At 53.9% G+C, this 24359-nt stretch overlaps 1 protein-coding gene and 1 long non-coding RNA gene across 7 annotated transcripts in view; one reads left to right on the top strand and one right to left on the bottom strand.

Annotated features, from left to right (window-relative positions):
• DNMT3A (DNA methyltransferase 3 alpha) overlaps window positions 1-24359 on the top strand; it is a 105449-nt gene that overhangs the window by 71647 nt on the left and 9443 nt on the right. For 4 of the 6 annotated variants that reach the window (XR_008618851.1, XM_028497211.2, XM_028497212.2 and 1 more), the window contains 14 exons: window positions 14940-15155; window positions 15380-15538; window positions 15901-16071; window positions 16287-16443; window positions 16772-16921; window positions 17029-17073; window positions 17817-17896; window positions 18463-18575; window positions 18694-18877; window positions 19125-19209; window positions 21073-21218; window positions 22035-22125; window positions 22315-22463; window positions 23490-23575. Coding sequence is in view for 5 of the 6 variants with exons in the window: in XM_028497211.2 (XP_028353012.1) it covers window positions 14940-15155; window positions 15380-15538; window positions 15901-16071; window positions 16287-16443; window positions 16772-16921; window positions 17029-17073; window positions 17817-17896; window positions 18463-18575; window positions 18694-18877; window positions 19125-19209; window positions 21073-21218; window positions 22035-22125; window positions 22315-22463; window positions 23490-23575 (1832 nt within the window). In the remaining variant the exon portion in view is untranslated. Of the gene's footprint in view, window positions 1-14068; window positions 14141-14939; window positions 15156-15379; window positions 15539-15900; window positions 16072-16286; window positions 16444-16771; window positions 16922-17028; window positions 17074-17816; window positions 17897-18462; window positions 18576-18693; window positions 18878-19124; window positions 19210-21072; window positions 21219-22034; window positions 22126-22314; window positions 22464-23489; window positions 23576-24359 lie in introns of those variants that run through there. The other 2 variants (XM_028497214.2, XM_028497213.2) reach the window with 2 other exon arrangements.
• Window positions 7567-10313, bottom strand: LOC102987259 (uncharacterized). Its single transcript, XR_447398.3, has 4 exons — window positions 10107-10313; window positions 9133-9564; window positions 8344-8430; window positions 7567-7781 (listed from the first exon to the last, which is right to left on the bottom strand). It is a non-coding gene; the product is annotated as an uncharacterized lncRNA (long non-coding RNA).

Here is a 24359-nt window from a genome sequence, read left to right as displayed (position 1 = left end):
CCCTTGAATTGCTGTTTTTTTCATGATCTTACGTTTGATGTTGTGAAACTGGATTAAATGAATGGAATGAGATTCAGGAGGTCTGGCTTCTGGGCTCAGCCTCTACCCCTGATCAATTTGAGAAGGTCATTCTCTTCTCTGCGCTTTAGTTTCCTCGTTCGCAGTGTGACACAAATAGACTAGCCGACCCCCGAGATTCTGAAATTGTATAACTTAGGGGGAGGAGGACTGGAGTCATGACCTGTAGCTCCCTTTGTCTCTTATACGACCTTGTACGTACATCCTAAATTAAATATTTGAGTGAATTCTCAGACTTCACATATATGCCTCTTCAAGAGGCACATACATAAAGCATCTTGATAGAGATGCTTAGAAAAAAACTTTCATAAAATTCACGTTTTGCGCTAGAATCTAGCTTTTTTTTCCTCTTCACGAGGGTCCCCTTTTCTTCCTCTGTGTTTTCTGCCAGGATCAGAAAGGTGGGACATGAAGCTCATCGTAACTGGGCCTGGGTGAGGGAGGGGCTTGAATCCATCACTAAAAAGCTGATGTTGCAAACGTACCCCCATCTGACAGGCACATCTTCCTGGGGCATTTCCTTAGCTCAGGAACTCACATCCTTGTTCTGACTTTGGTCACCATGTTCCTAGGTCTGCCCCTGACCGCTAGTTTTCATTAGTCACACAATCATCTGTTCATTATTTTATTTATTTTCTTTTTGGCTGCATCGGGTCTTAGTTGCGGCACGCGGGATCTTCGCTGAGGCATTCGGGATCTTTCATTGCGGCGTGCAGGCTTCTCTCTAGTTGTGGCGCTTGGGCTCCAGGGCGTGTGGGCTCTGTAGTTTGTGACACACAGGCTCTCTAGTTGAGGTGCGCGGGCTCAGTAGTTGTGGTGCGCGGGCTTAGTTCCCTGACCAGGGATCGAACCCGCGTCCCCTGCATTGTAAGGCAGATTCTTTACCACTGGACCACCAGGGAAGTCCCTGTTCATTATTTTAGAGAGTTACAAACCTTGACTGAGCAAATACCTTGTGCTCAGGCTTTCAGAAAACTCCATATGCATCTGGGTCTCTACTGTGTTCCCACATTTTCTAGACACTAAAGAAACACATTTAAAGGAATGTCAGAATCCCACCCGGGGAGAGGTAGGCAGGTAAGTACTGCAACCCAATAAGGGTTGCAATAGAAATGTGAGGAAAGGGGCCATGGGAGCGGCTAACTTGCCCTGCCCAAGGAGCCCGGGAAAGCTTGCCAAAGAAGAGACATCCTGCAGGCCTGCCACTGGGACAGGAGTTTGCCTAACAGGGACAGTGGGGGGAGGGCATTGAGTGGGATCATGAGGTAGGTGGTCTGAGAAATCCTCTAGGAGTTTGGGATCTAGAGCACCTCAAGATTTCTTGCATATTTAGTTCAGCTTTTAGAAACATCCTCATAGCCCTTGCTACGAGGCAAACAGGAGAAGACATAATGGTGCCCTTCTCTCCGCTTTGCTTTAAAGATCATACCATTCATTAAGGAGGTCCAGGGAGGCTCAAGCATGGCGGGGGTCAGCTGGACTCTGTTAAGGAACCAACGCTCTAGATGAAGGAGTGAACGGACTTGTGTTAGTATTTCTTAAATACACACAGCACCATGCTGGCGCTGTAGGAGACGGCTGCACCCAGTCCCAGGGCACACATGGTCTAGAGGAGGAGGCAGGAGTGCTCACCGTGAGCTGCTGTGTCAGATGCAGCAGGGGCTTGTTCTGTGCTCCTGCCACCAAGAGTCTGGTGAGCACAGAGGAGGGCGAGAGAGCTTCTGCAGGAACTCCTGGAAAGTTTCTTGGAGGAGGTGTCCTTTGAGAATTCCAGTAGGGATAAATAGAGAAGGTGTTTCAGGGAAAAGAACCACTGAGGGCAAAGAGAAGGAGGCATGAAGCTTCTGGGTTGTTTAGGGAACAGCAAGAGATCTGCTAACTAGGTGTGGGAGTTGGGGAGGAAGAAGAGAGAAAACTACAAAGGGAGATGGTCAGATGGTCACCAGTCTTCCTGTCATAGTGAGAAATGCAGGCTTCACTGTGTAGAGGGAGCTGGAATGTGAGAGAACTGGATGTGTATTTTGGGAAGATAACCATGGCCGCATTGTAAGGGGGCCCAGAGCAGGGAAGGTTAGAAGAAGGACCAATTAGGAGGGCATTACGTCTGGTTTTGATGGAGGGTCCAGGCAGCAGGAGGCAGACTTGGTAGATACAGCTTGCGTCTGGTTGACGGGAAGAGAGAAACCTGCCTGGGGTTTGGGGGCTGGGGGTGAGGGGGCATTATCTCAGCTAGGGAGGAAGAGCAGGTTTGGGGCAGGAAGGTGGTATGGACTTACCGTTTTCTTAAGGATGTATTTTGATGGGCAGAAGTTTTTCATTTTAATAAAGTCCAATTTAACCAAATTTTTCTTTTATTGGTGTGTGTGTGTGTGTGTGTGTGTGTGTGTGTGTGTGTGTGTGTTCTCTGCCTACCCCAAGGTCATGAAGATATTCTCTTAGGAGGAGTGGACTTTTAAGTTAGGTTTTGGACAAGCTGCTTTTGAGAAGCCAGCATGGTGGCTGTCCGTGGGGAGAGGTTTAGCAGGCACTCAGGAGTCATCCACTGGGAAGGCAAGTGCAGGCTGGTGAGCAGGGAGGGAATAGCCCAATGCATGGAGAGCACCAGGATAGGGAGGGACAGGCACTTGGGGCCTCTGAGAGCAGCTGGCTGGCATGCTGTATGTGTGTGTTTGTGTGTGTGTGAATGTTACCATTTTTCTGACTTGCCATTCTTTAATAACAACTCTTCACAGATGCCATATGACTCTAGTCAATGATTAGTGAGCAGTATGTTTTAATTTTTCACTTCTAACTCAGATAGATTAAACAAAAATAGGGGTAAAACAGTGCAGTCTCCTATATATTTGAGTCTAGATACTGTTTAAAAGGCAACTATATGGGGCACACAGAAAAACAGAAATTGAGTTGGACTTGCTTTATATGTACCAAAGATGCTATTAGAATTCAGTGTTTCTTAACGGGCAGGTTTGTGTATTACCTGGGCGGTGCGTGAAAAAGGCACATTCCCAGGCCCCTTTCTGAAACTAGGAGGCAGAAACTCTGGTGTTGTTCCTGAGAAATCTGATTTTCTAGTCAGGTCCCCATGGTTCTGGGGCTTGTGAAAGTTTGAGAACCACAAAGCTTCGGATGATTCGAAGTAAACCAAATCTGACAGCAGAGATTCCTCCCCAAATGCATCTATTGTATCACCTACCACCCTGTCACCCACATCGGGGGTCTCCCCGCACATTCGGATCACCTGGGAGTTTGTTTTAACCACCGCTGCCTGGGCCCCTTGCTCTGGGTCCAATACATCTGGAATTTAACGATGGGCCCTGGCCCAGATCGTTCCTAAAACTCTCCAGGTGATTCTCATGTACAGCGGGGTTGAGACTCTCAGACCTTGAACACACTGAGCTGAGGAAGAAGTACGGGCTCTAAGGCCGGCACAGCTAGAGAACCGTTTCCAAACGTAGGTGGGGGAGAAGACCGGAAAGGACTTGGTTTGGGGATTCAAACTTTTCCTTTGGGATGGAGATGGTAGGCGTTCCTGCTGTTTTCAGCGACGGTTTACTGCAGTGCTTGTCTGCTGGGCTCCTCCTGGGTCTTCTCTTTGGACCCTGAAACTTGATAGGGTCTGCATGCCTGAATCTGAATGGTGGTCCCTGAGGCCCCTCCCTTTGACCCCTGGAGGCTGGAGATGGGGTTGGGGGAGGGGAGGAGAAAGCAGCCCAGGCTGTTCAGCTTTACCTGGTTCCTTTTGACACCCCCCCACCAGGTATAAAATTAACATTTCTCTCCAGAGTCTAGTTTTTAAAGCAAAGTGACAGTATCAGCTTGTGCTCAAGCAAACCTGTCATAAGATTCTTTCCACCTTTTAAATGATATGCCTTCCTGACTTCCTTTGATCTTATCTGTAATATTCAGCAGATATTTTCGGTCCCATTAGACCGATTAAGAAACTAAGATACAAAGAAGCCCGGTGCGTACTGACCGTCTTGGTGTCAGCTGGGATCCTCTGCTCACATCCGGCTCCTCCTGTTCTTTCTAGAACCTGGCGAGGGGCAAGGGAGGTCTGGGGACCTGCAGCAATGCCACTGCCACCCCTGCTCCCTGCCCAGAGCCTGCACTCGACTTGCTCCGGGTTAGGGGATGGAAGTGCTGGGGGCAGGAGACTTGGGTTTGTGGAGCAGCCTCCCCCTCTGCAGCAGACCCGGAGCTGTAGGGAAAGAGGACGCAGATCGGCGCGGGGAGGGAAGAGGCAGCAGCTGAGGCTCCAGGAGCCTGATGGCAGGTCTGGAGAGTTGGGGCTTCCAAGCCCTCCCATTAGGGAAGTGTGGTAATGACCTGGGAAGGAATGGGGGAGCCAGGGAGGAATGAGGGCTGCCTGGGACAGAGGCGGGGAGATGGAGAAGTGAGGGGTCAGCGAAGAGGTGGCTCCCAGACCCTGCATTTTACTCTCTGGATCAGAATTTATGTGACTGAGCGGATGGTAGAACAGGCCCCAGGCAGCTCTCCTCCGCAGCAGGTGTCCATACAGCTGTGCCTGTGCTTCTCCCTGGGAAGCTAAGGCAGTTGCAGATGCCCCCAGGGATCTGGCCGTGCTGTCTGAGAAACCTGGGAGGTTGGGCCCAGTCCTGGTTCGCCCTCTCTCATCCTCAAGTCTTCCTGCCTTTCCCGATCCGGGCCACCTCGGATTTCCTTCAGCACATGGAGAAAGCGTCTCCACCACATAATTTACCATCTAATTGCATGCTGTCTTGAATGAGGGCTGTGGTTTCATGTGCCGTGGGTCTTCGGCGCACAGTTAGGCTGTGAGTAACAGGAGGGTGGAGGCCATCTCCTGCACTGTCTCCTCCTTGTCCTCCCTGGCCTGGCTATGGCATGTGCCCGGGACTCCTGGTGCTCCTGGACCCTTGTGTTTCGGTGTGTTTCGGGCAGGCTCAGAGATTGGCTCCAGGATAAAGCACAGCCTCCTTACAGTTCTGAAACTAGACTAGACTGGCGGGGGAGAGGGGTGCCCCTGCCCCATGGCGTTTGCCTAAAGCTGCGCCTCTCCCGGGCCCAGGTTTGGGGAGGGCACCAAGCCCAGCTGGGCCGGCACCCTGCAGTTGCCATGGTGACCCTTTTGCTTTTCTTCCGAAGGAGGATGGATTTCTCTTTCAGCCTGGATCATCTGCCTGAGCAGCCACCATTCTGTACACTCTGGGAACCAGCCTGCCTAGCCCCACTGCCTTCCACTTTCTGCCACAGGGGATGGTTTGTTGCGAGGCTCAGTTTTAAATCCCAGTCCAATATCAGACGACAGCGTGTTCTCATTTCAAGGGGGAGCAAGAGAGACAGGCCCAGGAGATGGGGCAGCTCCCCTCAGATGTGTGTTTACCTCCTCCTCCTCAGTTTTTGGCTCTGACCCTTTGGGTGGGGGCGCTGAGTCCCCTGTAGGGCTGTTTCCTCATTTGTAACAGCCGGGGCCATTGGTGGTCTCCACACCTGGCTGGTATCAGAATTACCTAGGGAGGTTTTAATAGATTCCTGGGCCCTACCCCAAGCCAGCTGATCTCCATAGGTGGGGCCTAAGAATCTGTATTTTTAAAATTCTCCTCGGGTGATCCTGATACAAATAAACCCAAGTGAGTATGGGATTCTCCTGGCTAGGTGATCTGTGAGGCTCTCACAGGAAGGAAAGGAAGCTCTGCCCTGTGCTGAGGATTGACTGGCCTTACTGGGGTCCCAGGAGCTTCCGAAGAGCCTGTTGTAGGTCAGTCTTGTCAGGAAGCCGGTGTTTCCTGGTCATGCTGGCTAAGCCAAGACCAGGCCCCCACCTTTTCCCCACAGGAGAAGCCAGGAGAGAGAGGATGACGGGCTGGGGGGGGCGCGGGGGGGTTGCCATAACAACCAGCTCCAGGCAGAGGCCTCCCTTCCAGGGGCTGGTACTTCACCCCAGCAATGGTGGTTTCCATGGAGATGGGTTACTGAGGGACAGGGGGAACATTTGCCCCACTTAGTGCATTAGTCAGGAGCTGCCAGAAGGCAGAACATCTCTAGGTGGGATCCTTGGACCCCTGTCAACTTTGAGTCCCCCCCCCCCCACCGTGGCCTCTGCTCTCTGGGTGCAGGTCTGACGCTTTCTCCCTGCTTGGTTGCTCTCTCTGCGACTGGTCTCCCTAGCAACAAGTCCTGCTAACTCCTTGTTGTTGGCTCTGTGGCTATTTTTAGCTTCATTGCCAGCAGCCCAGTCCTGGTCATTTGCTTGCAACCTCCATATGGATTGCAGGGGAATAGGAAAACAAAGATCCCTGGCCTCTTTCGGGAGCCCTGGACCTGGACCTCTTAGCACCGATCGGAACTTTGCTGTGGAAAGTACCCGTCCCCATCTGGGAACTTGGTCAGTGGACTCCATATGAGGCTCCTGAGACAATGTTGGATTCAGTTCAGCAAACACTGCTTTCATCCTCTACAGTGTGCAAGAGGCTCTGGTCCACACTGCTTGCATGTGAACCTGAGTAAGATCCAGGCCCTGCCCTCTAGGATTTTTAATTTTGTGGAGGAGAAAGATGAGTACACAGTCAGCTTAGTACTGGCAAGTGCTAGGAGAGGATTACAAAGTGCTCTGGAAGTATGGAGGAGAAGGAGGGACAGGGTAACTTTTCAGTGGGGGAAGATCAGGGGGAGGGGCTAGAGCAACACTGTCCAAAGAACATTCTGCAATGAGGGAAATGTTCTAAAATCTGTGTCCCCGGTACAGTAGCCCCTAAAACCCACATGGGCTCTTGGACACTTGGGATGTGGCTAAGTGCACCCGAGGAACTGAATTTTTATTTAATTTTAATGAATTTAAACGGCACATGCAGCCAGTGGCTCTCTTATTGGCCAGTTCAGGTCTAGAGAAACCTTCTTGGTGGAGGTAACTGGTGAATTGGGCCTAGAAGGATAGGTAGGATTTTGGCCAGTGGAAGGTGAAGGGGAGGAGCAAGGAACAGCATGAGCAAAGGCACAGAGGCAGGGAAAGGGCATATTTGGGAAACAGCAAGTGGGTGGGCAGAGTGTGGGCTGTGTGACGTAAGTGCTGCAGGTTGTGGGGGCCTTGAATGCCATGCAAGGAGCGTAGATTGTAATCAGCAGGTAGTCACAGGTCTACTGTGTAGTATTGAGGCTTTGGGGCTGCAGATGGAAGGGCAGGATCAGAAGAGACATCCATCTTGATCTTGTAGCCTTTGCCTGGATAAGGTCTCGCTGGTCTTGGGGTCAGTGGGAATGTTTATGTGGCAGAAAATATGCAGTGGCCTCCTAACATGTGGCTTTGCAGATGGCTTCTTAGGGATCCCGGCTTCTCTGATTCTGAGTACAGGGACTCAGGTGGTAATGTCCTGTTTGAGGGAAGCAACGTAACCTCCCCACCTCCCACCAGCACTGGATTTTATGACAAAGCACACCACAGAACGCTGAACTTTGCGTTAAAACCAGTCAGCCAGGCGTGGCATTCCCACCTGCACCTGTGGGAGTTGCTGCTCTTGGGTGGAGGATCACGACTTAGCATCTCACGTCAGTTCTGTGAGCTGGAAAGTCAAATTCATGGCACGTCTTACAATCGTGCTCTTCAGAGACAGGAGTGTGACGTACAGCAGGATGTTCAGTTTACAGATTTATAACAGGACTTGTCCTTTCAACGCAGATCCTAATGCTTTGTCCTGATGTTTTCTGGCAACTGACTGGTATCAGAGTCACTGGAAAATGTAATTAAAGTTAGAAGTTTGCTTGATGAACACAGGATCAGTGCTGAGAGTCAGGTGTCCTTAAGAGGTATTTTCATCAGGCCTACTGGATCACTGCTATCCACCCGCCAGATGGGAAATGTGCCCTCTTTCAGGTCACCCTCCCTTTTGGACCATGCTGGATACTTCCTCTCCAATGCTTCTTTTAGGCTCTTGACATCCACCAGATCTTCTTTTCGTCCAGGGGTTCCTCCTCTCAACATACTTCTAGAACATTTCCAAGAACCTGGCTCACTTTACACGACCCTGCTATTTTAGGTTGACTATCTTTATCTTAATCAAAAGACCTATCCCAGTAACCACCCTGGGAGGGTTACTTTGGAAGGTCGAGGACATATATGACCTGAGGATCCTAGAAGGCTGCCCTAGTTTTTTCCTGACCTTTTGCTAAAGTCACCTCTTATCCTAGATCTCGTGGTCTTTTCTGCTTTGAGGTCTCTCTCTGCCCACCAAGTACACAGAGGACACGAATCTCAGTCTGAGTGACTTACAATATAGAAAAGGGTAACCTTACCTGTCTGTGTAGCTACAGGAGAGGGGTGGTGCTCTAAGTAGCGAGGGGACACCTTTGAATTGGGCTTCTTTTTGCTTAAGTTGGGAGCTGTGTGGAAGAGGTAAGATTTGAGCTTAATTTTACTAAAACAAATTTTTTTTATTGAGGTGTAGTTGATTTACAATATTATATAAGTTTCAGGTGTACAACACAGTGATTCACAATTTTTAAAGATTATACTCCATTTATAGTTGTTATAAAATATTGACTATATTCCCTGTGCTGTATACTATATCCCTGTAGTTTATGTTATACATAGTAGTTTGTACCTCTGAATCCCCTCCTCTTATGTTGCCCCTCCCCCCAGTTTGAGCTTAATTTTAAAGAATGAGAATAAGGAAGTTTGGCAGCTGGAGGGAAAGGCTACTTTATTAAGTGGGCCAAGAAAAAGTGAAACTGATGGCCCTGGTCCATTCTGACACTTTGAGTCCTGACTGCATGCATAGGCATCATTACTTACTGAAGAAGTCCCAAGACCATGGAGTGTAGAGTCTAAGGTGTTTAGCCACATAATATTTAGCCACATAATAATGGAAAAGGAGATGTCATAGATGAGATAGTGTTTTTAAAAAGAGCCGGCCAAGCCAGCTCAGAAACTTCATTTTGAGAGGAGGCCTGGGGTGAGGTCTAAAGTGGCCTGTTAACAGGGCTTGGATGCCAGGGAGGCATCAGTGAGAGAAGCCAAGCAAGTCTTATTATATTCCTTAAAGGGTGGGAGCAGGCAAGAGGTATAAACTCACAGCTTCTCACCTCTGCTTGGGGATCTCCTGAAAAATTATACCAAGCAGGTACCTTGATTGGGTTGAAAGATGGCTTGGAGCAGAATAGGGCCTGTGTTTTATGGAATGGCTCCTCTTTGCTGTATGGGATCTGGGTCTCAGTCAGGGTTGGGAGAGAAAGTTTGTACTCCCTGAGTATTATTTGGAGAAGGCTCTCTCTGATTTGGAGTCCTCTTCCTTTTTCAGGGCCTGCTTGTTCTGACGGCCCCCAGAAGGGTGCTGAGCCCCAGGAGGGATGGTAGGTAGGCTCTCCTTCACAGTACATCTTTTGACCTCCTTATACCAGCACCTGTTCCAGCTGGTTTGTTCCCGCAGCTTGTGGTTGGAAGCCAGGCACCTGGGGGCATTATCTCCTTAAGTGATACTGGTATTCTGGGGCCTGGGAGGGCAGATGTCATCACTCCTGTTTTGCAAGTGAAAAAAGACTTCTTGGAGTTAAGTGGCTTGTCCAAGGTCACAGTGATAGAACCAGAACCCCAGTCCAGATCCTCTGAGAGTGTGGCTGGCCAAACAGCCCTGCCCTGCTGGGAGTATTTATAACCCTCAGCTCCCCTGCTCTTCCTTTTAATTCATCTTGCAAACTGAAACCAGGCTAATCTTTCTTTCTTTTAAAGAAACATTTATTCATTTATTTTGGCTGTGCTAGGTCTTAGTTGTGGCATGCATGTGGGATCTAATTCCCCAACCAAGGATGGAACCTGGCCCCCTGCACTGGCAGCGTAGAGTCTCACCCACTGGACCACCAGGGAGGTCCCCAGGCTAATCTTTCCAAAATACCCATTCACCCTGTCATGTAAGAAAACCTGCGGTTATTCTTCACTGTGATAGGATATATCCATCAACATCTCTCTCTGCACCCCTTAGCTTTAGTTGTATTGTGGGGTGGGAGGTGAAGGTGGGCAAGTGTTTCCCTCCGTATCCAGCCTAACATCTCTTATTTCCTACCTGTCCAGCCTCATTCCAAATCTGATATATCCTCCAGGTTCAGTCTCTGCTCCACACTGACCTCCTTAACCTCATTTATCATTGATACTACTTATTTTTGTTTGGCTTCCAAGCCATCCTGGCCCATCAGGGTTGGTATTTGTGGTGTAGTTCTCTTTAGAGATGCTTTTCAACGATCTTTTCCAGTCTCTCCAAGTCTAGTTGAATTTGTCAGCTCCTTGAGGGCAGGGCCGACAGTGTCTGCTTCTTTGATGTGGGGAGGGAGGCAGGGAGGGAGGGGGAGGGAGGCAGGGAGGGAGCGGGGGGAGAGAGAGAGTGTGTGTGTATATGTATGTATATATATACACATATATTCTTCTTGCGGGGAGGGGCCTCTGCTCAGGAGGAGGGAACTTGAAATGGTTGAAGCTGCACCTGGAGGCTCCAAAGGAGTTGCAGTCTTGAGCAGCAGATGTTTGTGCCTGGGAATGAAGGAACTGCTGTACTTTTGAACTCCTCCTCCCCACCCCCCAACCCCGCACCTTGCAAACAGGAAAATAAGACATCCAAGGCTGACCCAGAGTGACCTAGGGGACCCAGGGACTTGGCCAGGAAGTGATTTTCAAAGCCTGAACTCCTCACGCCACGCCGTTTAAGGCAGAGGAGACCACCCCCGGCAAACGCTCCCAGTTCCCGTTCTGGAGCGCTCCCAGTTCTGTAGGGCGCTTTCTGCCCATCTCTGGGTGCTTTGAGTTTTCCTACAGTTTCCTGGGCCTCTTCGCTCATCTGTAAGCTTTTCCTTTTTTTTTTTTTTTTTTTTTTTTTTTTGGTTGTGTTGCGGAGACTCACTTTTAACAACTTTCTCCTGTCTCCCAGACGGCCCGAAAGCTCCTCTCTCCTTTTGCCTGCGCTCCTGGTTCTCTGGGCGCTCGCACCTTACCTCCGCAGCTGGAGGGCAGCCCCTTCCCTCCCGGTTCGCCTCCTTCCCTCCCCGCGCGGCCCGCGGGCTCCCGGCCTAGCCCCCCGGCTCCGCGCCGGGTTCTGGCGGAGTTGGAGGAGAGGAGGCGGGGAAGGCTGGCCGGTTGGAGGGGGCGGGCACCGCCTCCAGCCTGGCCTGGGCGGGGCCCTGGGAACGGGCGGAGGCCCAGCCGCGCCCCCCAGGCCCCAGCGCCGGCCCGCGCCCCTCGGACCGAAGGAGAGGGGCTGGCCCACTGCCAGCGTCTGAGAGCCGGCCCCCTCCCCCGGCCCGCTCGCAGCCAACCAGGCACTCCAGCGGGGCCCACGTGACCTGGAGTTCTAGACAAAGAAAATGTTCAATCCCTCCCCCCCACCTCCCCCCTCCCCCTCTCTCTGGCCCCCTCCGCCCCCCAGCCCCATCGCCCCCTTCCCCTCCCCCCAGACGGGCAGCTACTTACAGAGCTTCAGGGCTGGGGCTCACACCTGAGCCGGACCACAGAGGGGCTGCACCTGGCCTTATGGGTAGGTTCCTGGATGGAGCCCTGGGGAAACTGGGGGCGGGGAGGCGGCCGGGGCCGGTGGGAGGATCTCTGGGCCTGCAGCCCTCTGGGCTTGAGAAGAGTCAAGTCTGCCTCCCCGGCCCGCAGGAGCTGGCTCCCCTGCCTGGCCTGAGTTCTGGAGATGCTGAGTTACTGCTGTCCCACCCACTTCCTCCTCAGGAGCCCCAAGCCCCACTCCTTCCTGCGCTCAGGTGGGACCTGGCGGCTCAGGGGCCAGCAAGAGCAGGCCTGGTGTGAGCCTGGGGCAGTGGTCAGCGAAGGCTGGGGGGCAGGCCCCGGCCCGTGGAGTTGGGCTAGCAGCGGCGGTTTTGCTGAACTGGCTGGCAGATGGGTTGTTGGCATTTCCTTGCTGACCTGTGTTCCTGGCTGGTGGACCACGCCGTCCTCAGGCCGTGCCAAGCTTGTGGCCTCTTGAGAGGGACAGTTTCCTCTCCTGCCTGTTCCTGGGAGCCTCCGTCAGGCCGCCAGAAAGAAGTGGTGTCAGGGTGGGAGGGAGCAGTGTGACCCTGACAGGGGGCCGTGGGGTGGCCTGACGCCGGCCTGTGATGGGAGAGGCACCTGGGACAGCCCGGGGTCCGCGTGGGTCCCTGGACCTCTGACCTTTGGAATGGGAAGCAGCCTGAGCCGCGGAGGGAGGTGGAGGCGGGACAGCTGCCCGAGGAGATGGGACTGGATGGGGAGGCCATGCCTCCACCAGAGTGGAGTTACCAGTGGCTCTCCAGGCAGAACAAACTCCAGGCCAAGTGGCCTCCTCGAGCCGCCGTAGTGGGGCTGGTGTGGTGTCTTCCTGATCCTGCCCAATCTCTTGGCTACTCTGGGGTGGGACCTTCTGAACTGAGGTGGGGGGGAGCCTTTAGCCCAAAAGCCCCAGCCCAGAGTTAACCCTTATTTCTCCTATTGTCCGGGGGGTTGGCATCAACGTGGAAAAGGGGCCTCCCGCACTGCCCTAGGCAAGTCTATTCTAATGAGCCCCTCCCCCACCCAGCCACCCTCTCGCCCCTTCTTCCCCTTTCCTCTTGCCTCCTGCTGCTAACCCACCCCCTTCTTCCTTCCCCCAGCCCTGCTGGCCTTGTCCCGATGGAGGCCCCTTCCTCCCCTGCCTGCCAAACCATGCTGGGTGCGTGTTCTCCTGCACCTACTGGGTTGGGGGCGCTTAACAGCCATCAGCAGCACCGTCTGACAAGCTGGGGGAAGTTGTGGGGGAAGAATAATGTTCAGGAACTCACTGTGGAGGGGTTGAGAAGAGAGACAAAGGGGCTGAGGGGGAGTGAGGAGGGTGGTGTCAGGCACGACTGCCTTCTAGACTGGGGGAGGCCGGGGGGAGCCCGACGCGCGCGCCCCGGCCCCCCCACCCCAGTGCTGCTTGCTGTGGATCCTTTCCCCCTGCCGCCTCCTGCCACCTGCGCACCTTGTTCTGGCTGAGGGGGCCTGTCGCCCCTGGAAACTGGGTCTTTTGGCAGAATGGTGCTGCCTTCCACCCAAGGCAGCACCCTGGTCTAGGTCAGCGGCCGTGCCTGAAGTTCACGGAGGCATGGTGGAGGGAAGGGAGCAGAGACTGCTAGGCAGGGCATTTATCTGAGCAGACCTGGCCCTGGGATAATGCCACTGCAGCTGACAATTCTGAGAACCTCTCTCCCTACGGGGTTGAGTGCACACCTAGGCACACCTTGTGGGCGAGGAGGAGGTAGATTTTAGGAAGGGGTGGGGCAGAATCCCCCAGGTGAGGGTGGGGCTTGGGAGGGAGGAGCAGGTCCTCTGCATTCTTCGACCACCCCCCCCACCCCACCCCGGAGCTCTCTCTCCCAGCTGTTTGTGGGCTGGGGGCAAAGGATGCTTTATCCCATTTTAGAATTTGTTGAGTCAGAGAAAGAACTAGGACTTCCATCCTCGTGTTTTAGGAATTGCCACAAGGAGCAGATTTGGTCTGTGGCCAGGAGGCAAAGACTTGAAGATAGAACAAAATAAAATGAATCTAAGAGACAGTAGACCATTGAGCTGTTCTTAACCTGGGACCTGCGGGTCCATTGACAGGCTTTGGAGAGTCCTTGGAATTCTTGGCACATACATACGTCAGCTTCTTAAACCAGTCAGAAAAGGTTAACAGAAATCCTTCAGTTCAAACTCCTTTTTAGGTGGAGCAACTCAAGGGACTGCTCCAAAGTCGGCTGTTAATTAGTTGCAAGGCTAAGACAGGAATATAAATGCTGTGACTTGCAGCTTAGAGGTCTTATACTCCAGGTAATCTTCAGGGTGGGTTTGTATTCACAGCTCTGAGCTCTCAGGGATAGCTTCATGTTGAAGATGGGATTTTTTTCTCTTTGAAACTGGTGTGGTGAAAACGGGTGCAGAGCCTTGAAGCTTGAGGGCCACGTGTCCTAGATTCAGCCGTTGGGGTGAGATGGGTGAGATTAGGTTGAATGGCCCTCAGAGCTAAGTATCAGGTATTTCATTCTCCTCTGCAGGGTGATGGGAATACTGGAGCAGGTTTTGAGAAGGAATAGGCATGCAGGTCATAGCCTGAAAGATGAGCATTTGACGGTGAAAGGATGGAGGCTGTTCAAATTGGGAGAATACTTTGGTTTGGATTAATTTGTCAGTGGGATGGCAGAGAGGATGCCTGGCTATACTGTGGACTCCCTAAATAGTTGTTGAAAGAATAAGTGTAATTATGGATCGGAAAGGTGCACGTAGAAAGAAGGCATAGAATCTGGTGACAACATACATTAGATGTAATCCTGAGAACTCCAGGATGGCGTGTGAGCACGGGAGCAGGCAAGCCCTTCTGGGGCTTTTCGTGGTGGTTGAGCAGATGGGGAAGGAACCGTGCGCTCTGAACACAAAGCAGTGATTTCATCGTTCCGTATCACAACAAAACTAGAATTGTGGTCTGGAAGCCAAGACCAGGAAGAGAAGGGGTCGATTGCCCAGGAAAACTGTGGAGAAAAGGACAAGAGGATCCATTTCTAGATCGGGGAGTAAAATAGGAGAGGATGGAGCCAAGGTCTGTGCCTAATCTAAGGTGCATGATTAGTATCTGGATAGAACTGATCTTTGCGTGTCAGAGGATGGGCTACTGATGATGCTGACAATTGAGGAAGATTAGACGAGGGAGGAAGATCTCCTAAGAGGCAGAGAAGGCTGGAATTGAGCCAAGTGATCTGAGCTCACCTCTCAACTTCAAGTCTTTCTGTTTCCCGTGGCAAGCTGGTTGAGTTGATGAGGGATGGACTCCTCTCTCCAGCCCCTTACCTTCTGTCACTGTCTGCAGACCGTGGAGAGATTGAGAAGAGTCCCTTGAGTATCAGCTCAAGGTGACTTCTGTTCCTTGTTTCCCCAGGCTGAGAAGAAAGCCAAGGTGAATGCAGTAATGAATGCTGTTGAAGAAAACCAGGGGCCCACCGAGTCTCAGAAGGTAGAGGAGGCCAGTCCTCCTGCTGTGCAGCAGCCCACTGACCCCGCCTCCCCCACTGTGGCCACCACGCCTGAGCCCGTGGGGGCTGACGCTGGGGACAAGAACGCCGCCAAAGCAGCTGATGATGAACCGGAGTACGAGGTGAGCGGCTGGCTTCACCTGCCTCGTCCAGCTCCTCCCGTCCTGCTCTCTCTACCCGACCCCAGGCCTCTTTGTCTCTCCAGTCTCGCTCTGTCCATTCAGATGGCGCTCCCTCCTGGCTGTCCTGACCCTCAGATGCCCAGGGCTGGGGTTGCTTTGGGGGGAATCAGGGTGGCAGGGCCTCGTGACCACCATGTAATGACTTCTGCTCCTTGGGGCTCCAGGACGGCCGGGGCTTTGGCATTGGGGAGCTGGTGTGGGGGAAACTGCGGGGCTTCTCCTGGTGGCCAGGCCGCATTGTGTCTTGGTGGATGACGGGCCGGAGCCGAGCAGCTGAAGGCACCCGTTGGGTCATGTGGTTCGGAGATGGCAAGTTCTCAGTGGTGAGTCATGGGGTCTGGCAGTAGCCTGGCCGGGGCGGGCGGGGAGGAAGGGGTCTTGGTCCCCGGGCCTCTGGTGTTGGCTGGGGACGTGGTTTGGAATTGGGATGGTAGGAGGGGGCTCTCCTCGTCCCCGCTCTGTATATGTGTGATTGGAGGAAGCCCTTGAGACAATTAGGTTGCACTCCAAGAGTCGGATGCCTTCCCGGAACCCTGTACCCAGAATTCCCTTCCACCTGCATTCAGGTCCTCCCCGACACCTGGGCTTGGACTCCTCCTTTACATCATGTAATTATTTACTGGTACATCCGGTCCTCTTGAGGGCAGAGGCCGGTCCCTAATGCCCCCACCCCTGACCACGCCAGGCAAGTGGTGGGTGCTCGGTGAGTGTGGAAGGCGGAGCACACGAGGGCGGGTTGTGCCTGCAGGTGTGTGTGGAGAAGCTGATGCCGCTGAGCTCCTTCTGCAGTGCCTTCCACCAGGCCACCTACAACAAGCAGCCCATGTACCGCAAGGCCATCTACGAAGTACTGCAGGTCAGTGCCCCTCCGAGGGACTCAGCAGGGGGAGCTCAGACGGCAGGGACCACTTTTGGTCTGGAAGCTGGAGCACAGGGCTTAGGCCTGGGCAGAGGGTCTGCCTGGGAGGCCCTCGGGCCTCCTTTTCTCCTTACTCGTCTCCTTTCTGCACCTTCTCCCACCTCTTGCCTGAGCCCACCTTCGCTACTCTCCCCACACGTGTTGCCCTCCAGGTGGCCAGCAGCCGAGCGGGGAAGCTGTTCCCGATGTGCCACGACAACGACGAGAGCGACACTGCCAAGGCCGTGGAGGTGCAGAACAAACAGATGATCGAATGGGCCCTGGGAGGGTTCCAGCCCTCTGGCCCCAAGGGCCTGGAGCCCCCAGAAGGTAAACGCGGGCGCACCAGCAGCTCCGCACCCGGGCTGGGAAAGCCGTGTTTAGGTAGGGCCGTCAAGGCCTCCTCCATCAAGCTTCGCAGTGGGAATGGCCGCCATCTCCCTCTCCCTGGGGCCAGGTAGGGGCAGTGCCACTCTGGGACTTTGAACAACCTGTTCCCCCTTGGCTTGCTGGCACCGGAGACTTGGGAGCTGGGAAGAAGCTGGGCACCGGGCCACACCCTGCTACACCCCATTGTAGGTAGATGGTCCAGGGGGAGAGAGCTGGGATTCCTCGCCAGCCAGTAACCATGACCTCATCACGTGCTTTCCCGATCCAGAGGAGAAGAACCCCTACAAAGAAGTTTACACAGACATGTGGGTTGAACCCGAGGCAGCTGCCTATGCACCGCCCCCACCAGCCAAAAAGCCCCGAAAGAGCACAACTGAAAAGCCCAAGGTCAAGGAGATAATTGATGAACGCACAAGAGGTAGTTGGCCTGGCTCTGGAGAGAGCGGCAGGGTGAGGCCGGCGTTCAGAGGAGTGGGCATGACCCTCGAGGCCTGCTCTGACGCCGGGCTCTCCTCCCCTCTGCAGAGCGGCTGGTGTACGAGGTGCGGCAGAAGTGCCGGAACATCGAGGGTGAGTCCTGAGGGGGCAGCTGGGCCTTGGCCCTGGGAAGTCAATTGTCTGTTCCACTTGGGCCCTAAAGTGGTGGCCGGCACAGAGTACTCTAGGTACCGAGGAAGGTACGATGCCGTGGGACATCAGTACTTGGTGACAGGATGTGTCCTGCATGTCCCATCACCTCCAGCCTGCTTGACACACACATCTATCTCTGGTGCCACGATCTTTCCTGTCTGTGGTGGGGACTGGTCATTAGGGTTTGGGACACTCCAGTGGGTCAGAGAAGGGTGGCCTCTCTTGGATCTGAATTTGCCCTTTTACCTTTCCTCACCTTCTCTCATCTGGGGGTCATTAGCGCATCCCATGTCTGTCTCCCTTGGCCTAGTGATAGTGTGTCCAGCTTGGGGCCCTCGGGGCCAGGAAGGATGAGGGCAGGGGCCTAGGCCTTCAGGGTGGACTACCCAAGGACATCTCCAGAGTAACACAGGGTCAGGCCCCGTTCTCACAAGCGGGTTCTTAACCCTCGTACCATGCCTTTCCCGGAAGGCGGCATTGCTGCTCAGGGAGATGAGTGGGCTCCTGAGATTGGGGCCACACTGCCTCCCTGTTCCATGGGGCCCCTCCCAGACTCTTTCCTGCCTTCTTTTCTGGCTGCTGCTCCAGCACACCCCTTGTTATAGCTTTTCTGGAGCCGGGCTTTGGCCCAAGCAGGGAGGGGGCCCTTCTGTGACACTCACTCTGCTTCCTCTGCTTTCCAGACATTTGCATCTCTTGTGGAAGCCTCAACGTCACCCTGGAACACCCTCTTTTCATCGGAGGAATGTGCCAAAACTGCAAGGTAGGGGCACACCCAGCAGAGACAAGGCCCCTGGCTGACCACATCTCCTGGCCTCTGGGCTGTAGGCACCTGGGATAGCTGTGAGGGTGACTCCGAGGTTTGCTCTTGAAGCAGAGTCCTGATAAAATGGACCCTTGGGTTTCAAGCGTTTGACTTGCTGTTGCTTTTCCTCTGAGAGATCCTTGCCCCCCTCTAAAGCCCCATTCACGTCCCCAGATGTGGGCTCACAATGTCACAGTCACTGGTGTGAAGTGGGCGTGGACAGGCTGATGGGTGGGTCGCTGTGCCCTGGGTGCGGGGGACCACAAGGCGGTGCGGGCCTTCTTTTCCAGGCCTTCCCACGTGCCTCTCCTTGGTTTGTCCACTGCAGTGGGGAGACATGGCGTCCCCTTCCCAGATCTGTGGTCTGGGCTGGACCCTGGCTGGATGGGTGGCGGGGTCGTGTCTCCAGGGCTCTGTGTCAAGGTTTCAAGGCCAAAGCCCAGAGGCTGTGTTCATAGCCTGCCTTCACCCTGGCTAGCCTGGGTGCTGCGCGGTGGTCTCTGAGCCTCCGCCGTGCTCCCTAGAACTGCTTCCTGGAGTGCGCGTACCAGTATGATGATGACGGTTATCAGTCCTACTGCACCATCTGCTGCGGGGGGCGCGAGGTGCTCATGTGCGGGAACAACAATTGCTGCAGGTGAGGCCCCGCCCCCGCGCCTAGCGGCCCTCCCTCTTTGCCCTGCACTGCGGCCACACTCCATCCGGGACTGGCCTTGGGGTGAGAGTCCCCTCCGCTCCACTGGGCTTCCTTCCAGGTGCTTTTGCGTTGAGTGTGTGGATCTCTTGGTGGGGCCGGGAGCTGCGCAGGCAGCCATTAAGGAAGACCCCTGGAACTGCTACATGTGCGGGCACAAGGGCACCTACGGGCTGCTGCGGCGGCGAGAAGACTGGCCCTCTCGGCTCCAGATGTTCTTCGCCAATAACCACGACCAGGAATTCGTGAGTGCTGGGCCGAGGGTGGCTCTTCTCACCCCCCGCCTGCCAAAGCCAGAGGGCAGACTCCACCAGAGTGAGAGCGCTTCGGTTGGTCGGGGGCCTGGGCGCCGGGCAGCGGGGCCTGAGCTGCGAGCGGGCTGTGCAGGTCTGGAAATCCCAAGCGCTCACAGTTGGCCGGGAGGCCAGCCCCGCGTGCGGGTCTGTAGGACACTCCTGGACACTCACCTGGCCTGTTGTGCTGGCTGCCTAGGACCCTCCGAAGGTTTACCCACCTGTCCCAGCTGAGAAGAGGAAGCCCATCCGGGTGCTGTCCCTGTTTGATGGAATCGCTACAGGTGAGAGCCATTGGCATCTTCGTCCTGGGACGTGGGAGCTGGGCTCAGGGGACTGTGTGTGCGTAACTTTGGCAAAACAGAGTGACGGTTAACGTTACGGCTGTTAAAATATTACCGTAAGGAGGAAACTTTTGTGTTCAATGAAAAGTAAAAATAAGTGGTAAACCAGCATGTTTGGTGGGCATTCCCTTACTGGGGGCGCGAGGCCTGGGGCAGGGGGAGGGAGGCGCTCCAGCAGAGGATAGAGCGATCGCTGGTCAGAGGCTATTGAAGATTTTCACAGAACCTCAAAGGACAGACTTGGCAACCAAAGCAAAATCATAGGCAGTCCTGTTGTGCTTTGATTATAAGTCGCAGTGAAAAACAAACTCTAAACAAGAGAGTCTAAAGAATGTTTAAATCGCCCGTAATCCTATGATTAGTGTTTTGGTATATGTCCTTGTACGTTTTTAGATTTCGGAATTTTTTTTCTGTGCATGTGTGTGTTTATATAATCATACGTAGGTAGATAAATAAAACAAAAGGATAGTAAAATGCATAGTAAATAGTAAAATGTGTCGTAACGTGCCTTTTCATTTATGATATCATGACTGGTTTTTCATGTCAACCAATGTAGAACTACCTTATTTATAAATGCTATTTATTTATAAATGCTACATAGGATTCCATGGAGGGAAACTACCATAATTTTTTTAATGAGCCCCCTTTTGGGTTGTTTACTTTTTTCCCCACCGCTATGAGCAGTTCTGTGACAAGCATCCTTGTACATGCATCTTTATGTACTTAAACCATTAACTTTTAGGGAATACTGGGTCACTGTGTAGCCACTGTTTTTAATTTCATGTGGTTCTTGACATGAATACTCAATATACACCCCTCAGCCCTGCCCCAAGGCTGAGGCTTTTCAGTCCTTAGGAAACAAATAGTGCTCCTCAGAACTTGTCTTCATGGGACCAAAGGGAGATAGATGGGCAGGCTGGGACCGGAGACCTTGGCCAGAGGGTGGGGGCAGGGCACCTGGGCCAGATGTCTGTCTTCTGTTCCCAGCTCAGTGCTGATGTCATGTGAACCTAAAGGAGTTAGAACCTTGAAGCCTTCTTAAGCCACGTCACCCTCCGAGGCCGTGCAGGCTCCTTGTGGGGAGGTCTTTTGGGAGCAGTGGGAATGGCGCTGTGTCTCCTGACACAGGGTCTGTTCTGTTTCCTTGCCTCAATTCAGCAAGCCTTTGTGGAAGGGCCATGGTCAGGAAGTGTGAGTAGTCAGTTCAGGAGGAAACACACTGACTGAGCCCGCCCACTCTGTCTCGAAGACATTTGCAACCCAAGAGAAGGGCTGGCTTAGGCGTGCGAGCTGCTCTGAGGTGGAGGATGTGCCACCTCAGAAGGTGCTGGGGCTTACAGAGGGGGGGAGGCCATCCTGGGGGCTGTAGGGTGGGGTGGGCATCAGTGAAACCTTTCTAGAGTAGGTGGCATTTACCTTGAGTCTTGACGGATGGTTGAATTTTGTGGCAGGAGGTGATAGAAGGGCTGAGGAAGGACCAGTGTATGCAAGATACAGAAACAGCAAAGCCCACCCAAAAGTCACCTGTTGTTGTCCCTGGTTCCAGAAACCCCCTGCTGTCCTGTCTTGACTGTTTTCTGAGTAGATCAGATAAGGCGTGAAAGAGCCTCGATGTAACAGCCTATCTGATGTCCTTGTTATTGATACTCCAGTTTGATCCAGAAGTCTCCTGCAGCTTTCAGGGCAGGGTAGGGCTTGGGCCTGCCTTTGACCCATGTGTCCGGCTGGCCCGAGGGACCCCCTGCAAAGACTGGGGTGCCAGGGAGGTGACCTAGTGACGGTGTGTTTTGCTGGCTGGCACAGGGCTTCTGGTGCTGAAGGACTTGGGCATTCAGGTGGATCGCTACATCGCTTCCGAGGTGTGCGAGGATTCCATCACGGTGGGCATGGTGCGGCACCAGGGGAAGATCATGTACGTCGGGGACGTCCGCAGCGTCACGCAGAAGCATGTATGTCAGTGCCGCCACGGCCCCGCCCACCTTCTCTACGTCACTTAGCTCCGGGGGACAGCGCCAGCTCCTCTCATTTTGTCCATTTGCTCTTTTCCTTTCTCCCCCCTCCCCCGTTGAACTCTCTCCCTCCTTCTCTTCCATTTCCCTCCTTGTCTCTAGAGGATCGGGGCAGATTCCAGTGGGAATTGGGGGCCGGGCTCCTTGGGCCTGGCTGGTTTCTGGGCCCTCTTGAGTGGAGCGCTGTGGGTTGCAGTGAGGTTCCCATCCTCCCAGTACTGCTGGCGAAAGGTTCGCCAGCCTCCATTTTGGGGAGGGGGGGATCTGGCGGGATCCTGCCTGAGTGGCCCCTTGCTTTTCCAGTTATCCATGTCGACCTCGAACTACAGGCCCTCAGGCATCCTGAAGGGCATATGGAGGGGTTCAGATGGTCCAGACACCTGCCCAAGGTGCGCAGAGCACAGAGTACCTTTCATTCAGCTGCCCAGCCTGGACCGCTGTCCCCCCTGAGTGGCTGCTTTTCTTGCTGGGGGCACACTGGTTTCCCCACTGGCCTCAGAGATCGTCCAGTTCAGTCCTTTCCCTTTATTATTTAGGAAACAGCCCAGAGAGCCTCAGTGACTTGCCCGTGGCTGCACTGTGTGTGCGTGTGTGCGTATGTGAATGTATGTGTGTATGTAGAGAGCATACAAAGCAGCCGGGTCTCTTCTCTCCCATGCCAAAGTACTTTTTTGCCAAATTCACAGATCATCTCTCTCTCCCTTTCTGCCTCTGTCCCCGGACATCAGGCCCATCACATTACCTTTATCCTCCCAGATCCAGGAGTGGGGCCCGTTCGATCTGGTGATTGGGGGCAGTCCCTGCAATGATCTCTCCATCGTCAACCCTGCCCGCAAGGGACTCTACGGTAGGTGCTGCACTCACCCCTCCGCCTTCTGAGCTGGTGCTTCCGCACGTCCGTTTCCTACTTGGATATTTCTGCCCTGGGACGGCTACTCCCAACCACCCTGTCCTCCCCTGCCCTCCCCGTGCCCGGGCCACACCACTGTCTCCTGCAGACAGCCCCAGCTGATGGCTTTCTCTTCCGACCTCTCAGAGGGCACTGGCCGGCTCTTCTTTGAGTTCTACCGCCTCCTGCATGATGCGCGGCCCAAGGAGGGAGATGATCGCCCCTTCTTCTGGCTCTTTGAGAATGTGGTGGCCATGGGCGTTAGTGACAAGAGGGACATCTCGCGATTTCTCGAGGTATAGCCAGCACCCTTGGTTTGGCCAGCTCACTAATGGCTTCTACCTTGGACTGCTGCTTTATCCCTGTCTCATCTGCATTGTGGAGCTGGGGACTGGTGACTTCCGCTTTGCAAGGGGCCCGTTTGGGAAGCTCTGGGCTTCCCAAGTAGACAGGGAGGAAGCACACCTCGGACAGAACCCGTGGTCTCACTGTAAGAGGTGGTATGTGGGTGTGGGCCTCAGCACTTGGAGGACCTGACTGTTGTAAACAGGGTGGAGTGTCAGACTCCTGGGCTTGGGGGTCTGTGTGGTGTTTCCCTGGGGGAACCTTTGAGATACCAGAATCAATTTTCCCAACCAGAATGGCTTGTCCTCACTCCCTGGCACCGTGACGGATGCTTTATGGCACCTGGGAAGAAAACACAGCTTATCTCAGTTTCTATTTCCCATTATGTGGGTCCCAACTTGGTTGAGCCTGGTTTGGGCTGTGCACAGAGGGTTTCTGCAGCCAGGGTCCTTCTCGGGGCGGGCAGTCTGGGAGCCCGAGCCTGTGCTCCCGAGTCTTGGGGGCAGACACCTCAAGCTGGTGTGTTTGGCTCATAATGTGGACGTACTACAGTGAACACGTCCACACTCGTTGGAACTTTCTTTCTCAAAGCCTCCGGGTGAGCTGGAGCTGTGTGGTCCAGTGTGGTGGGCATCTGCCATGTGTGGTATTTAAATTGACATTAAAATGCCTCAGTCACACCAGCCTCCTCTCAAGTACTCCGCCATCTGCAGCCGGTGGGCTAGTGGCCACTAGATGCAACAGTGCAGATAGAACATTTCCATCATCGCGGTGTGGACTATGCGGGTCTAGACTGTTCCAGCGGGAGCATGTGGAATGTAGCTGGGTGTAACTCCAGCTTTTCCTGGGGGCTTCAGGCTCTCCCAGTGTGGCCTCTTGAGAGAGAAGTAAGAGCCTTTGAGGCTCTAAACTAGCAAATTTCCTGGCACTCTTACATTTCTCTCTCACTCATCTTTAACCTCTCTCCTGTTTTATAGTCCAACCCTGTGATGATTGATGCCAAAGAAGTGTCAGCTGCACACAGGGCCCGCTACTTCTGGGGGAACCTTCCTGGTATGAACAGGTTGGTGAGAGCTCCGTGCCCAGGTGGCCGCGGGTGGGTGTCTGCAGGCAGGATGACGGCCCGAGGAAGGGGCCAGCCTCCCCTGCTGACCAGCTTGCTGCTCTGCCGTGTTCTTCTTTGTTTCCTTTTCCTTGAGGAAGAAGGGGAGTCAGGTGTAGAAAATACTTGCCTGAGAAACCAAGGACTAGTGGTCCCAAATGGGACCTTTAAAAAGCACACTCTTGACACAGAAGAGGACTCATCGTGCTGCTGAGTTATATGGTTGGTTCTCCTACGTTGGTGATGTGTCTAGAGTCAGCTGGTCCCTAGTCCCCTGAGGTAAAGCTGTGGAGGATGTGTTTGGGGATGGGAAAGAGAGCGGCGCCCACAGCTGGGCCACATCCGGCTCCAGGAGAGAGAATCTCGAGGCAGCAGGCACCTTGCAGCTTAGAGGGCCCTGCTCCACTTATTATCCACACACTTTGTTGGCTTCAAGTCCTTTTTTGGAAGGATGCTCTTCATTTAGGTTACGCAGAGATTTTAACGTCCAGGAATGAAGAAAATTTCATTTCTTCAGCATAATAATCGTACTATAAAAAGGCCTATGTGGAGAAAGGAATTCTGGTTGAGAGTTAGATGTTCAAAAGCAGAGGGAGGGGGCTTCCCTGGTGGCGCAGTGGTTGCGCGTCCGCCTGCCGATGCAGGGGAACCGGGTTCGCGCCCCGGTCCGGGAGGATCCCACGTGCCGCGGAGCAGCTGGGCCCGTGAGCCATGGCCGCTGAGCCTGCGCGTCCGGAGCCTGTGC

This window comes from Physeter macrocephalus, chromosome 12 (assembly GCF_002837175.3).
Source record: "Physeter macrocephalus isolate SW-GA chromosome 12, ASM283717v5, whole genome shotgun sequence".
Lineage (NCBI taxonomy): Eukaryota > Metazoa > Chordata > Mammalia > Artiodactyla > Physeteridae > Physeter > Physeter macrocephalus.
The sequence above is the reverse complement of the archived record's forward strand: the minus strand, read 5'-3'. Positions and strand labels throughout refer to the sequence as shown.